Source organism: Mytilus californianus, unplaced genomic scaffold, assembly GCF_021869535.1.
Source record: "Mytilus californianus isolate M0D057914Y unplaced genomic scaffold, xbMytCali1.0.p SCAF_3, whole genome shotgun sequence".
NCBI classification, from domain to species: domain Eukaryota; kingdom Metazoa; phylum Mollusca; class Bivalvia; order Mytilida; family Mytilidae; genus Mytilus; species Mytilus californianus.
The window spans coordinates 55377015-55404267 of record NW_026262679.1 but is presented as its reverse complement, the minus strand read 5'-3'; the positions used below and the strand labels follow the sequence as shown (position 1 = coordinate 55404267).

The following is a 27253-nucleotide window of genomic DNA, read 5'->3' as shown; positions in this document are numbered from 1 at the left end:
CACTGTTAAGTATTTGTCTTTTCAATATATATAGGCTGACCAACACTGACAAAAATATTTGAATTAAAATTAGCATCAAAGATACAAATTTGTAGCGTTAGATAGCTGTTTCTGGTTTTACCGTCATCAGTAACGCTCAAGTTCAACTATGGAAAATATACCAAAATATAGACCAAAAGTTGAAGAGTAATGCAGAAGTCATCTTCACAGAGAGCCAATATCGGATGAGGTTGCCTATGCTCGAGGGAGACACAATGAAATATTCACAATTAAAAAAAACTACTGTCAAAATAGGTATCTGATGACATTCAAGCACAAATGAAAACACATGTACTTAAAGACTCAACTTTCGGATGAAAAATGATGTGATAACATCAGATTGAATTGTTGATAACAAAAGCAATAATTATCAATACTAATTGTTATAATTTATTGGACTCTTTGTCTAACTATTTGGTGTGTCAGATTTAAAAAAAATCTTGATATTTTGATATATCAAATATATTAAATTTTCCGTTTGTACCCATTTGTTTGTTCAGTAACTACGTCAGTCAGACTGCACGTTTCTGTGATCTCAACAATTTACTCACGTTTGGAATGTTTTCACTAATAAGTATATTTTTATTTCAATTGAAGGAAGTCATGCTCAAAATCTTTTAGCTTTTCACTGGAAGTACCCCCCGAATACTCCATTAGAGATGGGACTAAGATCAATGACTGATATAGATGTTTTGCTTGTAAATAAATACCAAACTGTAGCAGAGGTACCACATTCCTCCAAACGTCAATACATAATGAAAAAAAGTTCTCACTCAGGATATGTCAATCTATTCAAAGGAAAACAGACAATTTCAAGTAAAGGATTTAAAAAATATTGGAAAACTATAATAGACAAAGTTCAAATGCATGCATTCCTCAGTGGACGTGGCAAAAAATTTCCCGCCAGAGGAGATAAGTCTTCAGGTAAGTTTTAGTTGCTCAGTCCTTAGTTTTCTATGTTGTGGTTTGTGTACTGTTGTTTGTGTATTTGTCTTTTTCTTGTCTTTTAGCCATGGCGTTGTCAGTTTATTTTCGACTTATGAGTTTGAATGTCCCTTTGGTATCTTTCGCCTCGTTTTTAAACATTTTCGTCTTCAGCTCAAATTGCTCCTTATATATGTGATTTTCCTAAATAAAGTCCATAGACATTGACACAAAAATGACTGTTTCTTTATGATATAGGTATCTTTGTTTGTCTTTCTTGAAATTTTAATGTTATAATATTGTAAACAAAAAAGTCAACACACTACATTGTCCCCCTACTGGCATGGTGATGTTCTGTTTTAATAAAAATTCAAAGAAGTGGCCAATTTAGAATATAGATCTCCAATAAGGAGGTGAACTCATTTTGTGTATTGAATGATATAGCGGTGGTGAGAACAATAAAAATCCCGGTCAATTAATATCGACGTAGATACACATATATCTGTTGATTAGTTTATGTTGTCGACATATTAGACGACTAGATATACTGCAATTATGCCGCGTTGTTTCAAAGTGTTCACTCAATCTTTTAGCAATGTTAATAATCATCAGCAAGGGGTAAGTCGATCAATTCAAAAGACAAATTCTTTGTGGGATTGCAGTGTCATTATGACGTCATTATTAAAAACGATCTAAATACCTAATGACTTTATTAAACCATGACATCAAATATCCATGACTTTTGAGAAAATTTCTTAGATTCTATCAAAGTGTTAGATTTATTTTCCTTTGTCTTTGGTTATTAAATTTACGACTCCTCAGAATCGTTTGTTATGAACTATTGTTTATTGGTAGCAAATAAAATAACTGACTCACCACTGGCTCGCTTACTATGATATTGCTATTCAAAAACACTAGTTAATGACAACTATACATATTTTCCCTCGTTGTGAAATCTATATACAAATATACAGTAAAGGTCTATAACAGTCACCATGATTACAGTACACATGGGTCTAGTTATCATCTAATTCAACAACTGCAAATATAATTTGTTTAGCCTTGACAAAGTTGAAAAATGGCTAACTCTTTTCAAACTCAAACTAAATTCTTACACTATTTTCATTATTTAGGCATAATATTTTCCTACTTACAAACCTAGTCATAATTTCTTGAAACTACATGTACATTTGTTACCCCAAAGGTATGTCAGAATCTAGTCAGGTAGACTTATTCAACTAAAGTTATTTTCGACATTTCCCTCTCTTTAGAGAAAAAAATAATTTTGTGGACTATAACCAGTCATTTGAGTGGTTGTAAAGGATACTAAATATAAAATATGAACAGTTGGTATCATAAGGAATGGAAAACTTCTCTAGATCTTGTATGCATATTTTAATGAAGCAATCATTGTATAACTATTCCTGAATATATATTTATATCTGTTGAAAAAAAAAAAATTTTGAAAAAAAAAAAAAAATAACTAAATTACAAACACACAAAATATATTCATTTCTTGTAGAAAAAAACTAATTATAATCAGAAAACAATAAAATTATCTGTCTGTCCCTGAGTGATATTCAGCGATGACACTTATGATCCATATCATAGAACCCAGCAATATGATGTATCTTTCAAATGTGTTAATGTCAGAAAAATTACATATACTGGCTTATAAAGGAACTTGGTTAGGTAATTCAAAATCAGTATAAATTTTAGTATTCTCGGCAATTGATAACAGATAAAAAAAGGAATTTTCTTTCCTATAGCTGATGTAAAATTGCGAAAGTGTCTAATCAGGCAGCTTTATATTGCCGGGCTAGCTAAGTATTCAATGAAACATTTTCCCAAGTTAAATCATCTGTTGTATCAGCAGACATATTTGGCCGTCATAAGTACTGTGACACAAACTACTCTAGGACTGATGTGAACGGAATGTTGATACCAGCATATGAAGTTAAGTTATCTTAGTCAAACAATTTTCTATAGTCTATGCATCCTACTTTGTATCTTATTTTGTAGGTAGATATTTGCTGCTGACGATAGCTATACTAATCAGACATTTATTTCAGTTAAATTGAAGTTTAAATGGGGAAGTTTTATGGTCATCGTCATGAATTTGTTAATATCTCCAGAGTGTTTTTCTCACAGATAACTCGGGATCTGTTCAAATTGTGGTAATTTCTTTTGGTTCCTTTTGCTTCTTTGAGACATCTAATATATTTTGAATTACCTTTAGAAATACGGCAATTGCAAAATGTAAAGTAAGAACTGAATAATCTATTTGTTTTATTTGGTTTGGTTTGTGTTCAAACAATTATATAATCATTTTGTGAAAAGCTATGTGTGTTTGTCGATAAACTTCAGTTTCACATGTTACTTTGTATCGTCGTAAATAGACAAGTTTCTCATATGTAATCACTGCAAAAGTCAAAACTTAAATGTTGTATTAAAGATATACGGAAAGTCTCGGTACCGGCTGTTTACCCCAACTTTAACAGGAAAATGATGGGGATTAACTTAAATTAAAAAATGTACTAAAAAATAAGCATTTCAAGGCAACAAATTAACTGCTATATACAATTTCGATAATCGTCTTCCCATCTTGTAAGCTCACTTGGGCCAAAGATACATATGAGGTATTGCCATGATCCCTTGGCATTCGTCGTTGACAGTAGTCATTTCAAGCTTTAAAAGCATTTGAACCAAACGTGGAAAATGGGTAATTTTTTCAGTACGCCTATGCTAATTGTTATAATTTTTTTTAATAAAAACCCAGTTGTAAGCTTTAAGTGTTTAAATGAAAGATTGTAGCATTTATGAGTCTTCAGAATTAATATTACACACGATTTAGATCTATTTTTATGAGATTTAAATATATTTAAGTCAGATTGTTGCATGATTTATGCTCGTACAGTGTCAGTACTGAATTGATTACAAGAGAATTTATTGTCTGAACAGTACTGAATTTACCGCAGTCGAAAGATATGTAAATTGAATAAAAGACTAAACATGAATTAACAATTTACTGTTCAGTCTTTTCAGATGATGTTTGTTTACTAGTGCTGATTGCTTTGAACTCTTAAAAATGAACTATTTAAGAATGTTTATAATAATTCTAAGCAAAAATCAGAGTTTCTTTATTATTCTACGTAACATTGATTTCACAAACTAATTTCAAACGGCGTACATAAGTGCATGTCTATCCCGTTACCGATACTACATCAACCGTGTAATTATTACCCATTTGAATATAGAACTACAAAGTGATGATTTAAAAAGCACAAAGCATACTAACAATTGAACACGGCAAGTTTCTTACATAACAGTGTAAAGAAAAGAAAATTCAAGAACTTTAGTAAAACAAATAAGTGTGTACCCTTCTTTCATGTCTGCTGTTACCAACAAATTTATAAATGACAACAAAAAGTGCAATTACGTGTTGGCAACGAATTCGAAGACCACAGAACAAAACATCATCACTGCAAAAAAGGAGTAGTTATGATTTCATGTATTATGTGTATGAGCTTGACGATACATTCGATTGACATGTGTTTACGGAAACTCTGAATTCAAATTTTGCTGCTTATTGCCGTTGGACCGATATTACACAACGTCCATGGAGACTTCTTTTATTTGCACAAAAAATACCTATGGAGTCAAGTGCGCCATAAAATTCAAATCTGAGACGACCCTTTCATTTTACCTGTCAAAATCGGTGGCAAAAGTTGGTACCGTATCTTTCCGTAAATCTCTTTTGGGCAATACAAAAATCATAATTAATTTATTTGACCTTTTTCCACTTATATATCAAATTTTATATCTCATACATTGTATATCTCTCTTTAAGCAATATGCCTGCTTTGTTTGTTGTCGATGTACAACCTTATAGCCGGCAACAATTGGACTGAGACCACTACATTTGATGCCTGCTTTTGGAGATTTATTCTCTTATTTTTAGGTCAAACGAACATTGAACTGCTTGTTATGATAATTCTAAGGTTGTTAGGTAAATATATACCTTGTAAATTATGACCCTCTCCATAATTCTTTTTGCAAGTGGTAACAAAACTATCAAGTATTTTACCCTTCCTATTTCCCCATTTTAAAACAAATATTTTGTTTTTGATGACCCTTGTCCTCTTGATTTATATCTCAAATGCTACTTATGTGTAGGTTTGTTTTTCTCTTCGTTATATAAATTAAAACTACACAACGGTGACATGATTTATTTTGTATATTATATAGGACCAGCATTGACTAAATTGGAAAGTATAGGTAACAGAACCTTTTACGACCATGATTTTGTACCAGCATTAAAATGTGTTGGTTGGCCTTCTCAAGCAAAAGAATGGAAGTTAAGAAAAAGACAAAGTGGATGGCCATCACCAGATTTAATCAGCAAGTGTCTAACGTCAGACTGCCATGTTGTGCCCGTTGGTCACAAATGCAGTTCTAAATACGATAAACGAAAGGAATGGCGCATATCGTTTACCGGTGCTTCATATATACTAGAACATTCTTTGAGTTTTAACCAAAGACAAGCATTTATTCTGAGTAAACTACTGATTAAAGAAACATTAAACATTCTTTTAAAACGCAGACCTAGTTTTGAAAATTTTAGATTAGTGACTTCCCATGAAATAAAAACGTCATTTTTATGGTTATGCGAGGAAAAACTGGCATGGGAAAACATTTTCATAGATTGTAATGAAATAATTGAAAAACTGCTATACTTCTTATGCAAACGGGTTCTTCCTGATTACTTCATTCCGGAAAGAAATATTATTGAAACAATATCGGAAGAGGCAATTGAACAATGTATCGATTCCCTTCATTCAATCCTCATCGACGGCAATCTTCTGACTATTTTAAATAAATGTCTACGGTCAGTTTATGCTGATGTCACAAACTATCCTTTACCAATGGTCCCACAAATTAAAGCATTTTTGTCTGATGTTGACAATTTCATTGAATCAGGAAATCCTTCAAATCGATTATACATTTTGAGTATAATTCAACTTGTTGTGGATGCATTGACGGCAGCTTTTATGAATTCAAACATGACAAAAAACTTTATTGATATAGGTAAGATTTATTCGAACTTAACTTTCCTGCAGAATTTGCTGATCGGTAGACTCAAAATTAAGGCTTTCTTTGATCTTGACCTGATCAGACAACTTTCTTTCAACACATTTTCTACTAAAGCTGTTCCACTTCTTGAAGAAGTTAATGGAAATGCAAGCATACATGTATCAATGATTGATGAGATGTTCGAGTATTTTACAGAATTGGTTATAGATATCGCAGACAACTTCTCTGATGTTCTATCTCAGGATTTCGTTTTTGAATATTTACAAATGGATATATGGGCTCCAGTTTCGCTGTTCCTTGGAGATTTATGTATCCAAGCTGGGATTCAATATAGAATGCGCCAGGAAATAATCGATTTTGAATCTCTGATCGAACAAAACTTGAATAATCCAGGCCTTGTTGAATCATTGATCGACGGATATGGTACGATAGAAGATCTTCAAAAAAACTCAACTATATCCAAACAAAAGGTAGACAATTGGTTCCAAATATATACATCTTTTGCTGAATGTGGATTAGAACTTTATTTTCATTCATGCAAAAAACTAAAATTAGAAGACACGATAGCATTCAGCTGCTTCGAAGAAAAAATGTCTGTGTCCTTTGCAAAATCATTACGAAAAAACATTCCAGAGATATTTGATGATGAAATGCTAGGAAGTCTTGTGTTGCGGAACAGAATTAAATTATTATTCGACGAAAATTTTGATGACCTAGATTTCAATCTATGAAATTTCATTATTCAACGATCAAAATAGTTTTGTCTCATATATCCCAATGCATGCGCAATGACTGGAAATCAGTTCAATTTGTATTTGTCAGTCTTTGTACTTTGTTATTGCCTTTTGATTATGTTATATTAATGCACATACATTTTATTATAAATTATGATTTCAATTCTGATTGCAATTTTGTATGACATCAATATGAAACAGTTTAGAAGAAAATAAAATGCCTTAATACCGTGAATGATTTATGATCAAGTGACAGTTAAAAATTTCCGTTATGAAGAAATTTTTATAAAAACAAGTACTGTAAAATCAGAAATTTTTGCGTGCATTAATTGTTGCGATATTTGAAGAATGGACAAAAATTCAAGATTCATGATTTACTATTGACTTCAGGAAAATCTGTATACAGATATATGCATCAGATATCAGAATACAAGTTCTTACTATTGCCATTGTCGCATTATGCGCATAATAAAAATAATCGCAATAATTTGATGATTTAGGTGATTACAACTTCAGTTTGATGTCTTATAAATCTCAGCTATGTCTTATTGATCTCAGCTATCGAGTAAGGGGGCAATGGTATTTTTCGGGTAAAAAGATCGCAAATGCTAAACTTTTTTCTTGAACTAAACCTCATTTTCCAAAGCGTATGATATCCATATGTTAAAACATGAATACAATGCACTGTTTTATAATTTTTATTGTCATAAATGGTTTGATGCTTTGAGTGACTATGCTGAAAAAATGAATTTTTGTTTTAGCCGGAAATCAAATTAACAGCTGATTTGACAACATCGGCGATATGGACTGATGATGGTCTCAAGTTTAAGATGGGCCCTTATGAATTTTCTTGATGTTGTTGGTTTTTTTTTTTTGGTTTGCGGAATGCCAGCGCATGAGAAATTTTGAGGATAAGGTCGTCTTCAATTAAATGTCTGTTGTCACGGACTGTATGATATGGTAAATTCTACAACCTCCTATTATCAGATGTTTCGCAGGATACCAAATCAATGGTTTTGTTTGGGTTGTGTAGAATAAATGTCTTTAATACGATAACAATGTAGTTCTATCGTAAGGTCTGCTTCTAGAGCAATGACAAGAGTGACAGTTTTTTTGGAGATAAGAACTAGAGTTTTTCAGTTTTCTAAGTTTGTATATGCGTTGTAAAAGTTTTTTGTTATAAAACAGTGATTGTATCAAAAATGTGATTTTTATGATGTTGACGTGTAAGTGAATTTGATAGTGGTACAAAATTCTTACGAAAATATTTTACAGATAATTCTAGTTGTGCAATATCTTGGTAACATGATAATTGATTGGCCAATGTCATGCGTATATTTTACACTATATTAGTAAATTTAGTTACCAATGAGTGTACCGTCAAAAGTCGCCGTTTTGACTTCTTGAAATACAATATAATGATAATACAATATAGTACTAGTAGATTATAAGGACGTCACTTAAATAAAATTTCATCAAACAACGGAACAAGTGGGAATTGAAACAACTGTCATATCCTGACTTGGTAAGGGCATTTGTCGAAGAAAATGGTGAGTTAAACGGAGAAAATAACTGCAAAATTCTCGTTTCTTCATTCATACAGCATTTTAGAGTTCCCTATATAATGTGTATGGTGTAGTTGAATATGGTGTAATGGTTTATGGCGTTTTATTGTGTGGTGTATGAGGAATACAAACTGTTGATTTTTTAAATTGAGTTCGTTTTATACAAGATATATTGAAATTTGCAATAACGTTACATTTTGGGTAATTTGGAATGGTGCAAATCTGGATTGATGAAAATGAGGAGAAAAGGGGACAGAGTCGTAGTGTTTGATGTATGGTATATAAGGGAAATGGATTATGGTGTAATGGTGTTTGGTGTATTGTGAAATGGTGTATGGTGAAATAGTGTATGGTATAAGTGGGTAGTTTACAACACTCAAAGACTGTAACATTCTTGAAATCGTATAATCCTAATATCAGTGGGTCGGATGTTTTCTACAGTAAGGGAAAACTTTGTGATGTCTATCATACAATAACAGGCGAGTTCGACTTATCCGCTCATGTTTATAATCATTAATGCGTAAAGATTCGATTATAAATATACAATCTTTTCAATATTTTCAACCTTTTGAAAGTTAGCATTTTTTTGGGAAACCTTTTCTTGTTTAATGATTACATTTTATGTAATCATCCGGTAACCATCCTTCTTCCCTTCGATCGACAGGATTCAAAATGACGTTTTTGTGTTAAACAGAATTTTTAAGATGTGGATAACGATAGATAACTCTAAAAAATTACAGCAAAGATTTTAACTAATTATATTTGATACAAATGTTGTATATAAAGACGACATGATCATTTTTGCTAAATCTGCTGTTGAATCGCAGTCTGCCTAAATCAATATATATAAGTTGTGAAACATGAACACTTTAAGTCAATACAGCCAAAAATAGAATTGTAATATTTCCCAAGTTCAAACAGACTAAAAATGCTCATTTTACGTACAGTAACGAACGTTTATCTGATTTTCATGATTTTTAATATCTTGGTTTTATATTTTCTAGAAAGGATACCTTTCATAGTTATAAGTCTAGACTTCAACAACAAACCAGACAAGCTATGGATTGCGTTAGGCAAAACCAATTGTGCTTACCAATATATATTTTATTATATTTGGTTGAAGCTATGGACACACCTATTATATTATACATGTTATATGGTGCTGAAATTTAGGGTTATGAAACAAATGGTATAGGCTGTACCTGAAAGAAGTACAGAAAGAGGTAGGGGTGGGGACATAAAATGATCCATGCTTCTATACGTAATGGAGACAGACAAGTTTTTCTTATTAGTTTAAACATTTGTTTTATTTATTAATAACTGCAGTGTGTATATTTACAATATAAGTTTTGAAACATATTGAAATATTTTCATGAGAATTATTCGAAAAGGCTTCCAAATTTTCAAAACTTTGATGTAAAATGACGGTGGACATGGACACCATAAATAAGCTCCGTTCGAAGATGGTGTTGATACCATTTGAAATCAATTTCTTAACAGAAAATCACATATAACTGTTTTGTCCAGGTATTTATTATTAAAAGTTGTTAATTTAGAAATGTTAATGTAGGAAGAATAAATACTACCGTTTTCCCTTTACTGAAGATCGGAAAGGAAATCAAAATCAATCAGAGTTCAGTTATATTGGACTTTGCAATTAAGACTTGGTAAATGTATTATGAAAGTCTAAAATTGCACATCTAATTGCATGGTAAATGTTGAACTTGGTAGATTACTAGATTTACGGATAAAAAAGAAAAAATTCGTATACACTGTATGAAATGCTGTAATTACTTGACTATATGGCAATGTTTATCATTCTAAATGGTTAAATTATGTAACAGATATATTAATTGAATAAGGATATGTTGAGGTCTGGAATAATCAATTTGTGGGACAGTATTGAAATTTATCTAAACATGTGAAACAGTTTTACCATGATTTGTCTGTAAACGATTGTAAGACTAAAGTATTATCTTAATATCTAAATTATAGAATGTAGAAGTTTGAATTTGGTACGGAAAATAATTTAGCTGTTTTACCTATTGATGTAAGATACAAATCACGTAAATTTAGATTCAATAGTCAAAGGTAACCAATTGGATGTGGTAATTTTTTTAGTATCGATAGATCGGAAAGAGTCATATATGTACCAAGAAGAGTTGGGTGTTGAATGTAATAATATATTTAATTGTCTTCAATGAAGAGACAAAAGTTTGTACCTGCAGACTGTGCAGAGATATGTCAAGTTAATGTTGTTAGTTTCTATAAATTAACAAATAGTAAAGATAAATATATTTTTTGTTGATGTATCCAAATTCTGTAAAATTATCATGTCTATTTCAATGTGGTATAAACTTTCCTACGCAATTCTGTAAATATACATATGTTGTTCATGAATTATGTTTGTTTGTACTATCATGTGTCATTTAAAGAGGCCTTTAGTGAAATAAAGCTTCAAAAGCTTCAAATCTGAAAATTTCAAGTTACTGGGATAAATTATTACACATTGTATGCATTCCTATGGGGAATTGTATTCAATTCTTTAATCGATTTCTGTGTGACTTCAATTCTACAGTTTTATGCTTGTGGTTGTTTTATTTATATATATACTTGCACATTGTAAATTGTATGGCTTTCCAAATACCGTTTCGATTCCTAACATCACTGAAGAGACATTAATTGTCGAAATCCGGATATGGTGTACAAAAACCTTTGCACCTTGATTTGCGGTATACCATCTTTTCCGCAAATTTATTGTTTTCTGTTTAGTATTAAATTTATAATTAAGATCCATTTATTACATCGGTGATCCGTTTATTTGGCAATCGCCAATGGCAGACAGCAGGGTTTAAGAACATTTGTCTTTCGACCTGTTACTCAAATGCGTTTTGTTAAAATATACTTTTTCACTTTTTTGGTCTTTTGGAAAATGTTGTTTGTGCTGTATTTAGACCCCTCTAACAAGAAATTTGTTTTGCATGCACACGTATAAAAATTCCGGTTTTTATTCAACGCAATCATAGGTTTGACGTTGTTTTCAATTTAGACTTGTTTTTTTTATATACATATATATATATGTGTTAATTGTAGTGTTGTATATTGTATATTTTTGTCCATGAAATATTGATGATACATGTAGATGTTGTGAAACATCTGCATGTTGACATCTATCCTGATGTATCAAAACTAGGATCGATTTAAGGCTAGAAAAATGGTTATTTGAACTTAATTTTATTCTTTTTGTATTAATTCGTAGCTCAGTTCTACTTAACCATACTACTTTCTTAAAATCTGCAATTATAAGTTTGGTATGACTCATATAATATATATATGCAAATCCAAGCATGAACTGATGACTAAATCTAGTCATTGTAAAGATATTTTAGAGCAGTTCCAACTTGTTTAAGTATGTTTTAAGCTTGGTGGATTTACATAACTGTTCTTTCCTGGATTTAGATATTTCATTTTTTTACACGGGCAACTCTACACAAAAATTTACGATAAAAGGGACGAGCTTTCCTCATTTTTAATGTTCCTCTTATAAACTTTGATGTTCCTTTGGCACAATTTACCGTGTTTTTATATCAAAACTTGTTCGCAATAGCAAAGAAAAGATTTATTTATGAGTTAGAACTTCTAGTTTTTGGTATTATCCTGTATTTAAAGTTTTAGTCATATATTGGGATTGGATTTGTATTTTTTAAAGTATGTATATCATCAATTCATTAAATAAATGTGATTGAGATTAGTAAATGCATGCCTGCATGTATAATATTTAAATTTAAACAGGTCTAAATTGAAAACAACGTTCGAACCTATGATTGCGTTGGATATACGTGTGCATGCAAAACAAATTTCTTGGTAGAGTGGTCTAAATACAGCACAAACAACATTTTCCAAAAGACAAAAAAGTGAAAAAGTATATTTCAGCATAACGCATTTGACTAGCAGGTCAAACAACGTATGTTCTTCAACCCTGCTGACCTCCATGGCGATTGTCAAATAAACGTATCACCAGATGTAACAAAATGGTTCTTAATTATTAATTTAATACCAAACAGAAAAACTTGCGGAAAAGATAGTATACCGCAAACATGAGGTGCACAAATTTGTACACCATATCCGGATTTCGACAATTAATGTCTCTTCAGTGATGTAAGGAATCGAAACGGTATTTGGAAGACCATATAATTTACCTCAATTTAGGATTAACTTTTGAATTTTGAAGAGTCGAAATAGAATGAACGGATTATATAAACCCGAAGGCAAATATAATACAAGCCCAAACGAAAAAATATAAACAAGTCTAAATTGAAAACAACGTTCAAACCTATGATTGCGTTGGATAAAAACCGCAATTTTTATACGTGCATGCAAAATAAATTTCTTGGTTGAGGGGTCTAAATACTGCACAAACAACATTTTCCAAAAGACCAAAAAAGTGAAAAAGTATATTTTAACAATTTGACTAGCAGGTCGAACAACGGATGTTCTTCAACCCTGCTGACTACCATGGAGATTGTTAAATAAACGGATCACCAGATGTAACAAAATGGATCTTAATTATTAATTTAATACCAAACAGAAAACAATAAACGTGCGGAAAAGATGATATACCGCAAACATGAGGTGCAAAAATTAAATTTATACATTTTATAAAGCAATGTAACCAAATCATATATAAATCAATGTGGCACTTACATTATCAACTAAAAGAAGGCCATGTGACAGTAAAACTTGTTATCTATCAAACATAATTAAATCACAAATTTAGTGCTTATAAAGAAATCACTTTCAATACTTATATTTAGAATTGAAAGACACCCTAGATTTCAAATATCTATTAATACAGAATAACATTAACAATACCAATTATACTGCAATAGATCAGATGCGCATTTCGACAATTATTGTCTCTTCAGTGATTCTCGAGGCCAAAATATTTAAATATCCAAATCTTATACAAATGTTGAAGAGCGGATCAAACCAAAAAGGACCTAAATCATAGCCAAATTCGGACAAGGAATAAGAGCTTTGCACGAGGGAGATATATTCCTTAATTTACAATTATTTCCAAAGTTTTATAACAACACATTTGAAATAATCAATATCCGTATTTTCATTCCAGAACCGAAGTACTGGCTACTTGGCTGGTGATACCCTCGGGGATTAACATTGCACCAGCAGAGGTTTCGACCCAATAGTGGAAGTAACATTAACAGTATCAATAGAAGCAATAACCTCTGTCCTCATGACCCCCTCTGGACAAATATATCAGAATTATAATTATATTGTAGAAATTGCATGTTATTAATGTGAGGTTGGAAATGTGATCAATAATTCTTGGAGCGGATGGATATCGGATAAAAGAAACGAAAACACAAAGAATAAATGAATAATAACTGTTTGGATTTCAATAATAAGATACTGTACATAGAAACTGTTTTTAACTTTTCAATTTTACCTATTCAACACTGTAATTAAATCTTTGAATATTATTTTTATTGGTATAAGTATTGAATTTGTTATCAGTAAATAAAACCATCCTAAATATTACACATATATACTTTCATGGTACTACAATCTGTCGATACCTATAGTTCGGCATTGCACAAGGTCATGTTTTTCTCTGACTTTTAATGACGTCTTTACTCTAAATCCATTGGATGTTGGATGTGTACTGATTGATAATTTAGTCTTAGATACATGATTTTTTTATTAGTTGTTATTGGCTTTGAACTAGCTGTCAGTAACTGCGAGTACTCTCAGATCTGTACTTAGTATCTTTTTGTTGTGGGGATGTATAAGTACCCGTCCACGTCCACTCTGTGTTTTTGTTAGATGTATTTCTATTTGTATCCATCTGATGAGTTAAACCTTTTCAACTGGTTTTTATAGTTTGTTCTTATGTTGTACTGTTACACCACGGTCCCAGGATATTGGAGGGTTGAGCGCTCACAAACATATTTAACTCCGCCAGGAGCCTGTAGTTCAGTGGTTGTCGTTGGTTCATCTCTGTCATATTTGTTTTTCGTAAATTGTTTTGTTATAAATTAGGCCGTTAGTTTTCTCAATTAAATTGTTTTATATTTTTCATGTCGGGGCCTTTTATAGCCGACCATACGGTATGGGTTTTTCTTATTGTTGAGGCCGTACGGTTGCCTATAATTGCTTACATCCACCTCATTTGAACTTTGGTGGGTAGTTGTCTCATTGGCAATCATGCCACATCTCCTTATTTTTATAAAGTTGCATTAACATTGCTGAAATATTTTGTACTGTATTACAAAAGGGCTATCGTAAGCTTGTGAAAAATGAAATACTGCTTTGATATAATAATTATATGATTACACTAACGGCACAAATTTTATTGCATCATATGCGAATTTCTACAATTATAGTCTCTTCAATTATATGCGACTGTCCTACAATTGAGAGGTTTAGCTAGCTATAAAACCAGGTTTAATCCACCCCTTTCTTCATAAGGAAATGCCTGTACCAAGTCAGGAATATGACAGTTATTTTCCATTTGTTTGATGTGTTTGAGCTTTTGATTTTGCCATTTGATAAGTGACTTTCCGTTTTGAATTTTCCTTGGAGTCCGGTATTTTTGTTATTTTACTTTTCAATGTTGCTTGGAGCCAAACTATCTTCAAAAACAAATTGAACCTAGTGCTAACGTTAAAGAACCGATAACACCAAAAAGAGCCAAAAAGTATAAATAATATTATCTTAAATTCATAGTTGAAATGAAAGAGCAAAAGTAATTATAATGCACTCTACAAGTAACAATAAATTTAACTTGAAATTTGTAGTAGATAAGTTAAATCCCTCTTCATTGTTTATTATTCAGTGATGTTCCGAAATTTACCTTGATCAAAGTACCATGGTATGTAACATTTCTACGGACAAAATTAAATGACAAAATAATTTTTTCACTGCACTAAAATTGAGTGTAATTGTTAATATGCACTTGTTCGTAGTGCTTAACCTTCCATTGCATGATTACTTTGCAATACAGAAACAATTTAAAATAACAATGCGTGTTGGTTGTTGCACTTTGATTTCCCCAAACTATAAAAGACAATTGCTTCCGCATCAGTAACCAAACGACTTTTACTAAATTATTGTGCAAGTAGTCTAATGACAATTATTTTTTTTCCTTCCTACGTTGTGCAGTTTAAGATATGATGATGAATTGTGTTTGGCTTCATTTATGAATATTGCCATATTATATTTATTTATTGCCAGTTTTTAAGCATATCTTGCACAGCTTGATGTCCAGAATGAACTTTTAAAAGAAATTGCAGTCACTATGTTAAAATATAAAATCAAGACCTAATTCTTGAAAAAGAATAAAATTACAGAAAACCACGCTCAATTTGAAAACATTACGCGGAAACGAACACTATCTACACAAATCTTCACAAATAACATCTAATTCATGATATATATGTATGTTAATGTTCACAAACAGTTGTCCAATTTACATGTATAGGACGAATTAATACATACAAAAATGGCTGAAAAGACAACGAACAGATTGTAGCTGATTGCAGGTAAAATAGAATTATGTTCCTACAAAATACCACCTTAAATTCAAAACTAAACGTTTTTATATCATTGTTCATACATATTCTATATTCTGTTTAGATAGAAACTTATTATGATAAATAAACAATATATGTATTTTGTACGAAAATGTGAAATTTATTTGTACGAGCTTTAGAAACAGGACTATAAGCGAGACCCTTTCTCCTTTTTCGTAGCGAGTACAAATAAATTTTATATTGCCGACAATGTACATATATTGTTTGTTTCCTGCAATTTACAACGGACACTTAAAAGTTTATTTGTTTAATTTCAAGTCTCTGATTTTCAAGGAAATCGACATAGTTAAAACGAGGACCAACTAGAGGACCCCAAAATGAACTGTCACACTATAAGAAATATTCAAATTACCGTTTCTTCAATATGGAAGCGGAGTAACAGGAGACTTTTTGAGTCATTTGTATTTACGAAAAACAGATGTGTTTAGCACTGCGCCTGTGAGAAGTGAAGCAGTTATATTAATGGATTGTATGTATTACTCATAAAATTGTCGGAAGTAAAGTATTCCAAACGATATGAATATATTGCTTCAAGACAACTCAATGGTAAGGTCAATATATATATGTACATGTACATGGCAGATATTCGAACTGCGAAAAAATGGATGCTTGTAATATAAAAAAAAATATTAACATGTTTTTGCTATAAATTATCAGTAGAGAGGAGGGGAAATATAATATAACAAAATAAATTGTATCAATTGCAATATGGAAATCAAATAAATTGTATCAATTGCAATATGGAAATCAAATAAATTGTATCAATTGCAATATGGAAATCAAATAAATTTGTCGTCGTTCCTAGGAGGAAAATCTTATAGATTGCACTTCTGTAAATATAGACAATACAATTTCCCATAGGAACTCCTTTTACGGCTAAAACTGTGCCACTTTTACTATGAAGTTTCGTAAAAAATTATATCCTACAATGGAATGTTCATATTCACTACTAATTTTTTCAAGGGTCAAAACATAGGGCTGTGCAGCATATTTTCAATATTTATATGCCTAGAATTTCTAAGAGTTTAAACTTACACTAAAATTCTATACGATCCCATCCTTCACTTTTGGTCTTTATAAAAATTCAATCTGGCCGCTATCCATGTGCATTTATACTGGTAAATTTCCAAAGTTTTCTCTCTATGAGATGAAACATAGAGATCAGATCAGGAAACCAGTAGGTAAACAAAACAAAATATTTATGAATATTATGTATCTCCCCAAAAGAGACGTGGTTTGTGAAACAGCTGTATTAACAAAGTGCAACCTAAATATGTGCAGTCATAACTGATAAAACCCTTGAACTTGGTTGTTAATAAAAAAAAACCCAGCATCGGCAATGTAAAGCACCGATTATGCGAGTTTAGTCTACGATCTTTATTGAAATTGATTGTCAGTTTTCCTACCGATGGTCTGTGTTTCTATTCGGGTACTCCGCCCATTCTAATTCTTTATTGTCATTATTGTATGTCCTCACAAACGTTGGGTCTAAGGTGTAAAAATCACAAGTTTTCGTTTTAATTATATCATACACTTTTTAAACGACTTTTACAGAACTCGTTATGGGATCGTGAATGTTTCCTTTTCTGACAGTTTAATTTTTCATTATAGCTAGAATACAATATTTATTTTGTATACTGAACGTACACAAAATCCTCCAATGGAAATTATCTACGGTACTCATCAACTAATTAATGTCTTAGTATAAATGTAATTACAGACTAAAATCGAAATGAAAGGTAGAGAAAAGGTAAAATAACAAAAATACCGAACTTCAAGGAAAATTCAAAACGGAAAGTCCCTTATTAAATGGCAAAATTAAAAGCTCAAACACATCAAACGAATGGAAAACAACTGTCATATTCCTGATTTGGTACAGGCATTTTCTTATGTTGAAACTGGTCAATTGAACCTGGTACAATAAAGCGCTGCATGCTTTTCAGAATTAAGAGTATGAAAAATCCTGATTGGTCGTTGTGTGCACCCGAGTAGTATTGTTGGACGCCTCCCCGATTCTTCTGGATATTAAAGGCAAAATAGTATATTTCATTTTACCCTATTGGAACTAAGACGTCCTTTCTAGGCTTTGACGAAACATGACTATTTAAGTATAGAATTGAAAGACAAGATAGGTAAGTAGAAGTTTGTTAAAGAAAAGTAACGGGAACATATTGTTTATTACAAAGATCAACATTCTACAGTCTGCGCGCTGTATCTCGAAAGCTGCTACTATTGTCTCCTACGGGTAAAACCATTATTGTTGTTTGCAATCTCGTAAACTACTGAATTTACTAATGTTTGCAGATAATGATATAAGCGTGATAGCTGAAAATAGATGTGTTTTTCGTCTTTAAAACGCATTACATGATCGGAAAGCGAAGCAATCATAAACAAATGTGCCTGACAATTTGTGTAGTTAATTAGTTTGCTCTTCTACAAAGAGATATATTTTCCCGCTTTTACATTTGATTAAAGACATTAATTGCCAGTGAGACATCTTGTAAGGAAAGATAAATTGATGTTATGCAATTTCAAGATGTAAATACTAGTTAATTACATGCTATTACATCCAAATCTTTATACATCATACAAGAGACAGGTAAATTATATTAATTTTACATTAGGATTAAGGAAGTTATCCACGTTGCATGTGCATGTAGTAAAGAAAGGCAATCACATGCTTTTTATAGAATGAAACAAAATGAGTGTCTTCTAGCTTTTCTGATAATACTTCTTTTTATTTGATGACTTCAAAATTCGAATATAATTTGTTGTGCGTTTCTAAATAAACACAATTAATGAAACCGATATTTTTCGAGTATACATAATACTATTACTAAGTTTGAACTTTTGATGGTATATTGTTAGTAGGCAGGTATATTGTTAAGGAACGGCCATTTAACTTCAAAAAGGGGGGGGGGTATGTTTTTTTTTCCTAAAAATATATTCTGATCCCCAATTTAATAAAAAAAAAAATTCAGGTCAAGCAGATGACAAAAAAAAATATTCCGAATCCAGATTTTCCCCATACCTTATAGTTTACATTTTGGAAAAAATAGTTTGATTGATAGCGTCAAATGAGACATTGCGCCTGTATACATAACATTCAATGTATCAGTACTAACAGTAAATTTGCAGTTCGCTCAGGAAAAGTGAAAATGAAGAATAACAATTTATTTTTACTAAAATTTGTACCTTACAATGATATAATCTAGGAGATGTCTTCTTTCGCTAGCAGACAATAACTGGATATTATAAACCTTCTTAAACCTATTTGCGTTAGGTCGCGTAACAGGTCATGGTGACGAAGTGTTATTTAGAAAGGTTAAATGGGCATTGAGAACACTTAAACGCATCAATAGTTACATATAAAACATTACTTAACACAGATTAACAATTTATGAACCATCCAACTGTATATCAATGTGTATACATATCAATATTATATGATTCCGCAAATTTGCAGATTTAACATTGTTGTGCTGATATTTAGAGTAGTTATGAATATAATATGTGTTTTCAGTCGTTTTAACCTTCACTGGTGATACAATGCATGACTCTGTCGTAGAGTTGTCACTTGTTTAGACGTTCATATCAATATATATATATATATACATATCAAAACAAATAATATATTTTTTTTTTTCGCATAAAACAATTGGACCCTACGGATACGCATGTGTTTTCAACCTCGAAGGAAAATAATATAAAATATAAATACAACACGTTATAAATTTAATGCGTCCGTAGCGCTTTTCTGGATTTATCTACACCAGGCACGCTCAAAGCCGAATTTTTGAAAGCCAAGTTTCCTTTTTTTAGGTATAGTTCATGTTGAATTTGAACACTTAATCAAGTCATCATCAAAAACTGAAATCAATGTTTAGTTTACATTAAATAACAGTAATTTTTAAAATATAATACAATGTATTGTTAATAATAAGTTTTAACTCAAATATGAATCTTTTGAAATTAAAAATAATTGAATGAGCGTATAAAAAAGTAAGTATGATTGTCAATTGAAAGCAATCATAGTTTATTTCTTTTGTATATCAGATTTTTTTTATCATTAAATTGGGTTATCTGAATTATTTAATCGCATAAACCACTTATATGTATCCTCCTATCTAATTAGATTCTAAGTTATTACTTTATTGTATCAAATCAATATCTTCAATACTTATAAAAATATGGAGATGTCCTACATATGCATGTTTGCCAATGAGACAATTATCAACTATAGTTCAAATGACGAAGATGTAAGCTGTTATAGGTCACCATACGGTCTTCAACAATGAGAAAATTCATACCGTATAGTCAGCTATAAAAAGTCACGTCTTGAAAAAAAATTCAAATGAGAAAAAAAACGGCCTAATTCATAACACTTCAATATACTTATTATGACAGACATGAACAAACGACCACTGACAACGATTCAATTTTCTTCGTATTTAAGAAATAAATATTAATTGACATGATGGCTGAAATCTATTTGTATGGCTGATCTAACACACACACTAAATTAAAAAAAAAACACACTTGATATCATTTCCGTACTCCCAGAAGGTGTTTCTGGAAAAACATTCTTCAAGTACATTCGGGACAACAGTTTTGCAAAGCCATGAATATTAAACGTTTCAGTGCAGCATGGAACAAAAAGAGCCGTAACAGACTAATCAAACTCAGTCTAGTATGATCTACCTTGGCACAGAAAGAAGCAATCATAGCTTTTTAACTCATCTACAAAACTTTTTTTAATATTCTACAAAATGAATACACCCGCTGCATTTGTTTGCACCTGTCAGGAATCTGATGTTCAGTAGTTGTCGTTTGTTGATGTGGTTCATAAGTGTTTCTCGTTTTTTATATAGATTATACCGTTGGTTTTCTCGTTTGAATGGTTTTACACTAGTAATTTTTTGGGGCCCTTTATAGCTTACTGTTTGGTGTGAGCCAAGGCTCCGTGTTGAAGACCGTACTGTGACCTATAATTGTTTACTTTTATAAATTTTGACTTGGATGGAGAGTTGTCTCATTGGCACTCATACCACATCTTCTTATATCTATTTGTCTAGATTTGGATAGTTCTGTTTAACACAAGAAAAACATAAATACAATTTCGGACAAAAGAGACGATTTTTCATGGTTTTCGTATTCTTGATTTTGATGTCACTTTGGACCTTGTTATGGTGTATATATCACCCAATTCGTACGCTTTGCTGGTGTTTGCTATGACGTTTTAGATTTCGATGAGCGTACTCTATGTATAGTTGGTAAATAATTAAGTAAGAAATTGTCTGACCATTGATAACTTATTACTTAAAACTGTTACTATTTTTTTCATAGAAACAAACATTTGGTTCTGAAATTTTGGTAAAGCTGTAGAAATTGAATTCTTATCAAAAACGGGATCTCACATCCTAAGTATTACGATAATCACATATTTGTTAGGAAAACATTGGGTTTTGCATATGCAATAACCACAGATTTGCACAAGTCATATTTCTGCCTAGGTCAAATAAACGGTTCTTTCTCTTTATCTATCAAATTGCTACACTTGTCGACCACGGGAGAAACAATAATGGACTACAACCTTGATAATAATTGAATGACATAATGTTTGCAGTTGATGACATAAGCGTGACAACTAAATATATATTATTTTGTTTGTTTTCTTTAAATCTCAATACATCATCGGATAATGAATAAAAAAAAAAAAAACAAATAGCTTGACAATTTCAGTAGTTAATTAGTTTACTTTTATAGAAAGAATAGATTTTTCAAGTTTTACATGTGATTTAAGTTATTAAAGCCAGTGAGAGTTCTCGTAAGGAAAGATCAATTGATATTACGCAATTTGGAGACAATACCAGTTAATTACACATAGTTACTTTCCTAGGCATTATATATATCACACAAGAGACAGGTAAATTATATTAATTTTATATCAGGATTAAGGAAGTTATCTAAGTTACATGTGCATAAAGTAAAAAACAAAAGCAATCATTTTTTGTTTTTTATAGAACAAAATTAAATTAGTTGCTTCTGGCTATTCTATTAATACCTTTTTTTTATTTTTTTTTATGTCCCTAAAATTGTACTATACTTTGTTGCGATTAATAAAAAGTGACATTCCTGAAACACATATTATGAAATCGATATTGTTCCCTTATAGATGCTGTAAATTAGAAGTGCTTTTGCTTGTGTAATGTTAGTATGCAGGAGTACCATTCATTAATGGGAAATTGCGCCTGTGTTTACATGATTTAGTACTAGCATTTAAGCAGTTCGCTCAGGTAAAGCTTTAATTCGTTCTGATTGTTGTGACTGAATGTTTGTTTTTGCTTCTTAACTTTTTTAAACTTTGGATTTACAAATTTGTATTTCATGATTACTTATTGAAATTAAATAAAGATAAACATATTATTTTTACTGAAGTATGTATCCTACAATTATAAAGAGATGTCATCAACCGCTAGGGGAAAATAGGAAAATAACGGGAGACAATAAACAACTTTGAACTAGCTGTCAGTAACTGCGAGTACTCTCAGATCTGTACTTAGTGTATTTTGGTTGTGGGGATGTATAAGTACCCTGCCACGACCACTCTGTTTTTTTTTTTTTTTGTTACTTGTTTTTATACATAAATCAGGCCGTTATTTTTCTCGTTTGAATTGTTTTACATTTAATTTGTAATTTCGGGGCCTTTTAAAGCTTTGCCCATTGTTGATGGCCGTACGGTAACCTAAAGTTCTTAATTTCTGTGTCATTTGGTCGCTTGTGGAGAGATGTCTCAATGGCAATCATACCACATCAAGGTTGATCTGACTGGCGGTAGGTCGCGCAACATGTCATTGACAAAGCTTCGTTTAGAGAGGCAATATGAACAAGGACAACACAAATACGTTGAGAAGTTACACATAAGGATATTTTTGGTACAAGGGTTTGCTAATGTTGAAAAGAATCAACGTTTTGTTTTAGTTATTAAAGGTACATGTACGCCTTATAACGGTATTTTAAAAGCAAAATTGCTGAACATACATGTTAACCTGTATTAACCATTCTATTTAACATTTACGAGTAAGTAAAATATCAGTTGAAACTCAAATATGAAGCTTTTTATAGAGATTATTGAATGAACATACACAAAAGAGTTAGCTGGTAGTTATTTAAGAGCAAAAACAGTTTGTATTTTCTTCGCATATAATGATAAAGGATTTTTGTGTTAATACGAAGCAATTTGAATGAAATAAAGGTTTTCTGTTCACGTTTAGCTTACAAAAATCTGACAACACTCCGTTCTACTTTCTGTTCTTGTAATTATTACATGTAGTGTACATCATTAATTGAAATTTCAGCCTTCAAGTTGTGAAGGTGAGTATCATTTCAAATAGTCTATGTAAATAGACCAATTTTCATTCGCATTTCAGAAGTTTATTTTTGTCAAAACATCACGAACATATGTCGTCGTTTCCGTGTGCACAAAACAATTTTTTCTGGAACAATTTTCATCAGGTTCAACCGGACAGAAAGTTTTGTAAAGCCATACTTATAAAACGTTTGGTAGCATGTCACAAAAAAAGGCCTTAACAGAGCATTCAGAACCCGTCATTGATCTTTTTTGCACCAAAAAGAAGCAAACATTGTTTTAAATAATCTTCAAAAGTTGAATTACTGGAAGTTTGCAGACTAAATGAATACATACATCTTTACAAAATCATGAATCATGCCTATACCGGAGCACTTGATACGTAAAATATCGGATTGTTCACTTAGGAGACTGATATCTAATCTGCAGACTGAAGCAAACTCCCAGACTGTTCCAGCTCCGATCTCCACGATACTCTACACTAGAAAGAATACAGGAAAGAAAAGAACTGACAAATGATAACCTCAATTATGAACAGTTGGGATTAAAAATCGTTTAAGTGCATAAAATTCCATAAAGGACATAAACTAAACACTAAAACCTCTTTTTGAAAATTCCAAAGCCTTAGTTTTACCTCAATTGAAACAGCCTTAAAATTACAGAAAAGGGTGTACCATATAGATCGTGACAACACTGAAGCACTGTATAGCAAGCGGATGAAACCTACAATATACAATTATGGCCCGTTGAAAAGGTGAATATCCAAAATTGTCAACACGAGAAGGTTATTTCACTGAGGGCGCAGCCCGAAGTGAAATTACTTTTACATGTAAGGGTTGACAATTTTGGATATTCATCGCTTCTAAGGGGCCACAATTGTTTTATTATACAGAACTAACAGTGGAAGGGCATTTTGAATAATTGTAATAACACTTACCCTTACTTGAGTCAATAACAAACACAAGTTGACGTTCAAAAATACATGTAATTTGTGTCTTAGAATTCTCGTATGTACAACAAAGGTAGATTCGTTTTGTAAAATATTGATGGCCCTGAAAAGGACCGTTCTTAGAGATATCATCGGCACAAGATGCACGTCAAAAGCCTTATTTCCTCTTCTCTCGATCAATGGGCTTCCTGTAACTTGAACGTTGCCATTTTGTTTATTTACGTCTGTGACGTCATTTTCATGGGTACAAATCAACAAACTCAAAAGGTTATTTGCCGGTGAATAATAGGGTTATTCAACGCTAAATTTTTAGGGTGATTCGTTCTTCCTTGCAATTGAATGAAAATTAACTGAATTATTCCATGTCACGTGATAACGTTTTACCCAATAGAATTGTTTGAAATATATGTAAGGTATAATAAGTACTAGTATTACACCAACAGCAGTAATGGTGGTAGTACAAAAATAGTTGTTATGATTTCCGTGCGTACAACACTAGTGTCTCTAATAATCTACATCTGGTATCGTCGATCATGGTAGCAAGTTCGTGACACTCTGCAATTTCCACTTAAATCGTGATGTCAAACATAAATATTTATTTTCCTCAACGTACTAATTCCGTAGACATAGAAAGACATTTTTGTCGCATTTATACAAATATGGATAAAAAAGATAAGTTTTGCATTATCTAGCAGTCAGTTTATTAAAATATCTGTTTTCAATATCACGGTGACAAGAGTTTGTTGAATTCCTTGAAAAATTCCTTCAGTAACATTATTGAAATACCGAGCGATGAGTCAACATCTATTTGTCATGTGACACTATTTTTCCTTTTAAAGGCTTGAAGTGAATCTATATTTTTTCAGCTCCAAATATGATTTTATAAAACCAAATGACAAGTAAAAAGTAAACTATTTTTTTCAATGGAACTGAAGGTTAATTTTGTGCGAAAATACTTTTGGACAGCATTAAATTTTCACATCATTCATATTTTCTTTGTTTCATTTGTTCATGTTTTTTTTAAACTGGATTGAATGCCAAAGGTATAGACAGTATTCACCTACATCTCTAACAAATGCATACACAGCTGTATACGATGGAATGTCAGTGATAGGTGCATCACGGGAGTACAATGTACTAACGCAGACACGTCGAGAACGGGCTTTAGGAAAGATTGATCCAGAGTGTGTCACAACGGGAAGTTAACCACTTTTCTCCCAGAAAGAGAGAGAAAGCCCAACCAATATCTTCAATACTTATAAAAATAAGGAGATGTCCTACATGTGCATGTTTGTCAATGAGACAATTATCAACTATAGTTCAAATGACGAAGATGTAAGCTGTTTTAGGTCACCATACGGTCTTCAATAACGAGAAAATCCATACCGTATAGTCAGCTATAAAAAATCACGTCTTGAAAAATGTGAAAAATTCAAATAAGGAAATGAACGGCCTAATTCATAACACTTCAATATACTTATTATGACAGACATGAACAAACGACCACTGACAACGGTTCAATTTTCTTCGTATTTAAGAAATAAATATCAATTGACATGACTGAAATCTATTTGTATGGCTGATTGAACACACACACACACACTAAATTAAAAAAAAAAACCCACATAATATCATTTCCGTACTCACAAAAGGTGTTTCTGGAAAAACATTCATCAAGTTCATTCGCCGGGAAAACAGTTTTGCAAAGCCATGAATATTAAACGTTTCAGTGCAGCATGGAACAAAAAGAGCCGTAACAGAGTAATCAAACTCAGTCTAGTATGATTTACCTTGGCACAGAAAGAAGCAATCATAGCTTTTTAAATCATCTATAAAACTTTTTTTTAATATTCTACAAAATGAATACAGAACTTACTTAGAACAAATTTAATATTAACATCAATAGTTGCCTTTGTCTAGATTTGGATAGTTCAGTTTAACACGAAAAAAACATAAATACAATTTCGGATAAAAGAGACGATTTTTAATTTTCGTTTTTTCTGGACTTTGATGTCACTTTGGCCCTTGTTATGGTGTATATATTTCCCAATTCGTTCGCTTTGCTGGTGTTTGCTATGACGTTTTAGATTTCGATGAGCGTACTCTAGTATAGTTGGTAAATAATTAAGTAAGAAATTGTCTAATAATTAATAAATTGTTACTTAAAACTGTTACTATTTTTTTCATAGAAACAAAAATTTGGTTCTGAAATTTCGGTGAAGCTGTAGAAACTGAATTCTTATTAAAAACGGCATCTCACATCCGAAGTATTACAAAAATCACATATTTGTTAGGAAAACATTGGGTTTTGCATATGCAATAACCACAGATTTGCACAAGTCATATTTCTGCCTAGGTCAAATAAACGGTTCCTTCTCTTTATCTATCAAATTGCTACAATTGTCGACCACGGGAGAAACAATAACGGACTACAATCTCGATAATGATTGAATGACATAATGTTTGCAGTTGATGACATAAGCGTGACAACTAAATGTAAAGATTGTTTGTTTTCTTTCAATCTCAATACATCATCGGATAATGAAGCAAAAAAAAAAAAAAAGGCTTGACAATTTCAGTAGTTAATTAGTTTGCTTTTCTTGATTTAAGTTATTAAAACCAGTGAGATATCTCGTAAGGAAAGATAAATTGATATTACGCAATTTGGAGACATTACCAGTTAATTACACATAGTTACTTTCCTAGGCATTATATATATCACACAAGAGACAGGTAAATTATATTAATTTTACATCAGGATTAAGGAAGTTATCTAAGTTGCATGTGCATAAAGTAAAAAACAAAAGTAATCACTTTTGTTTTCATAGAAAAAAAAATTAGTTGCTTCTGGCTATTCTATTAATACCTGTTTTGTTTTTTTGTTTTTTTTTGTTCCTAAAATTGTAATATACTTTGTTGCGATTGATAAAAAGTGACATTCCTGAAACACGTATTATGAAATCGAT

The 27253-nt window shown here is 31.5% G+C and overlaps 1 protein-coding gene across 2 annotated transcripts; it reads left to right on the top strand.

Moving 5' to 3' along the window:
• The first annotated feature begins 26 nt into the window (after positions 1 to 26).
• Positions 27 to 13915, top strand: LOC127734915 (uncharacterized). 2 transcript variants are annotated; one of them, XR_007997822.1, is made up of 2 exons: positions 27 to 963; positions 13488 to 13915. XR_007997822.1 is itself a non-coding variant. In XM_052244949.1 (2 exons), the coding sequence occupies exons 1-2, from the start codon at positions 699 to 701 to the stop codon at positions 6786 to 6788; spliced, it is 1842 nt and encodes a 613-aa protein (XP_052100909.1). In that variant the 5' UTR covers positions 27 to 698; the 3' UTR covers positions 6789 to 7180. The 2 variants fall into 2 exon arrangements, 1 of the variants encoding a protein (XP_052100909.1); XM_052244949.1 differs by lacking the exon at positions 13488 to 13915 and adding an exon at positions 5212 to 7180.
• The last annotated feature ends 13338 nt before the right edge of the window (positions 13916 to 27253 follow it).

Coding starts and splice junctions, on each gene's coding strand:
- LOC127734915 (XM_052244949.1), top strand. CDS start 699: ATGGGACTAAGATCAATGACTGATATAGATGTTTTGCTTGTAAATAAA. Junction 964..5,211: donor CAGAGGAGATAAGTCTTCAG/GTAAGTTTTAGT, acceptor TATATTATATAG/GACCAGCATTGACTAAATTG.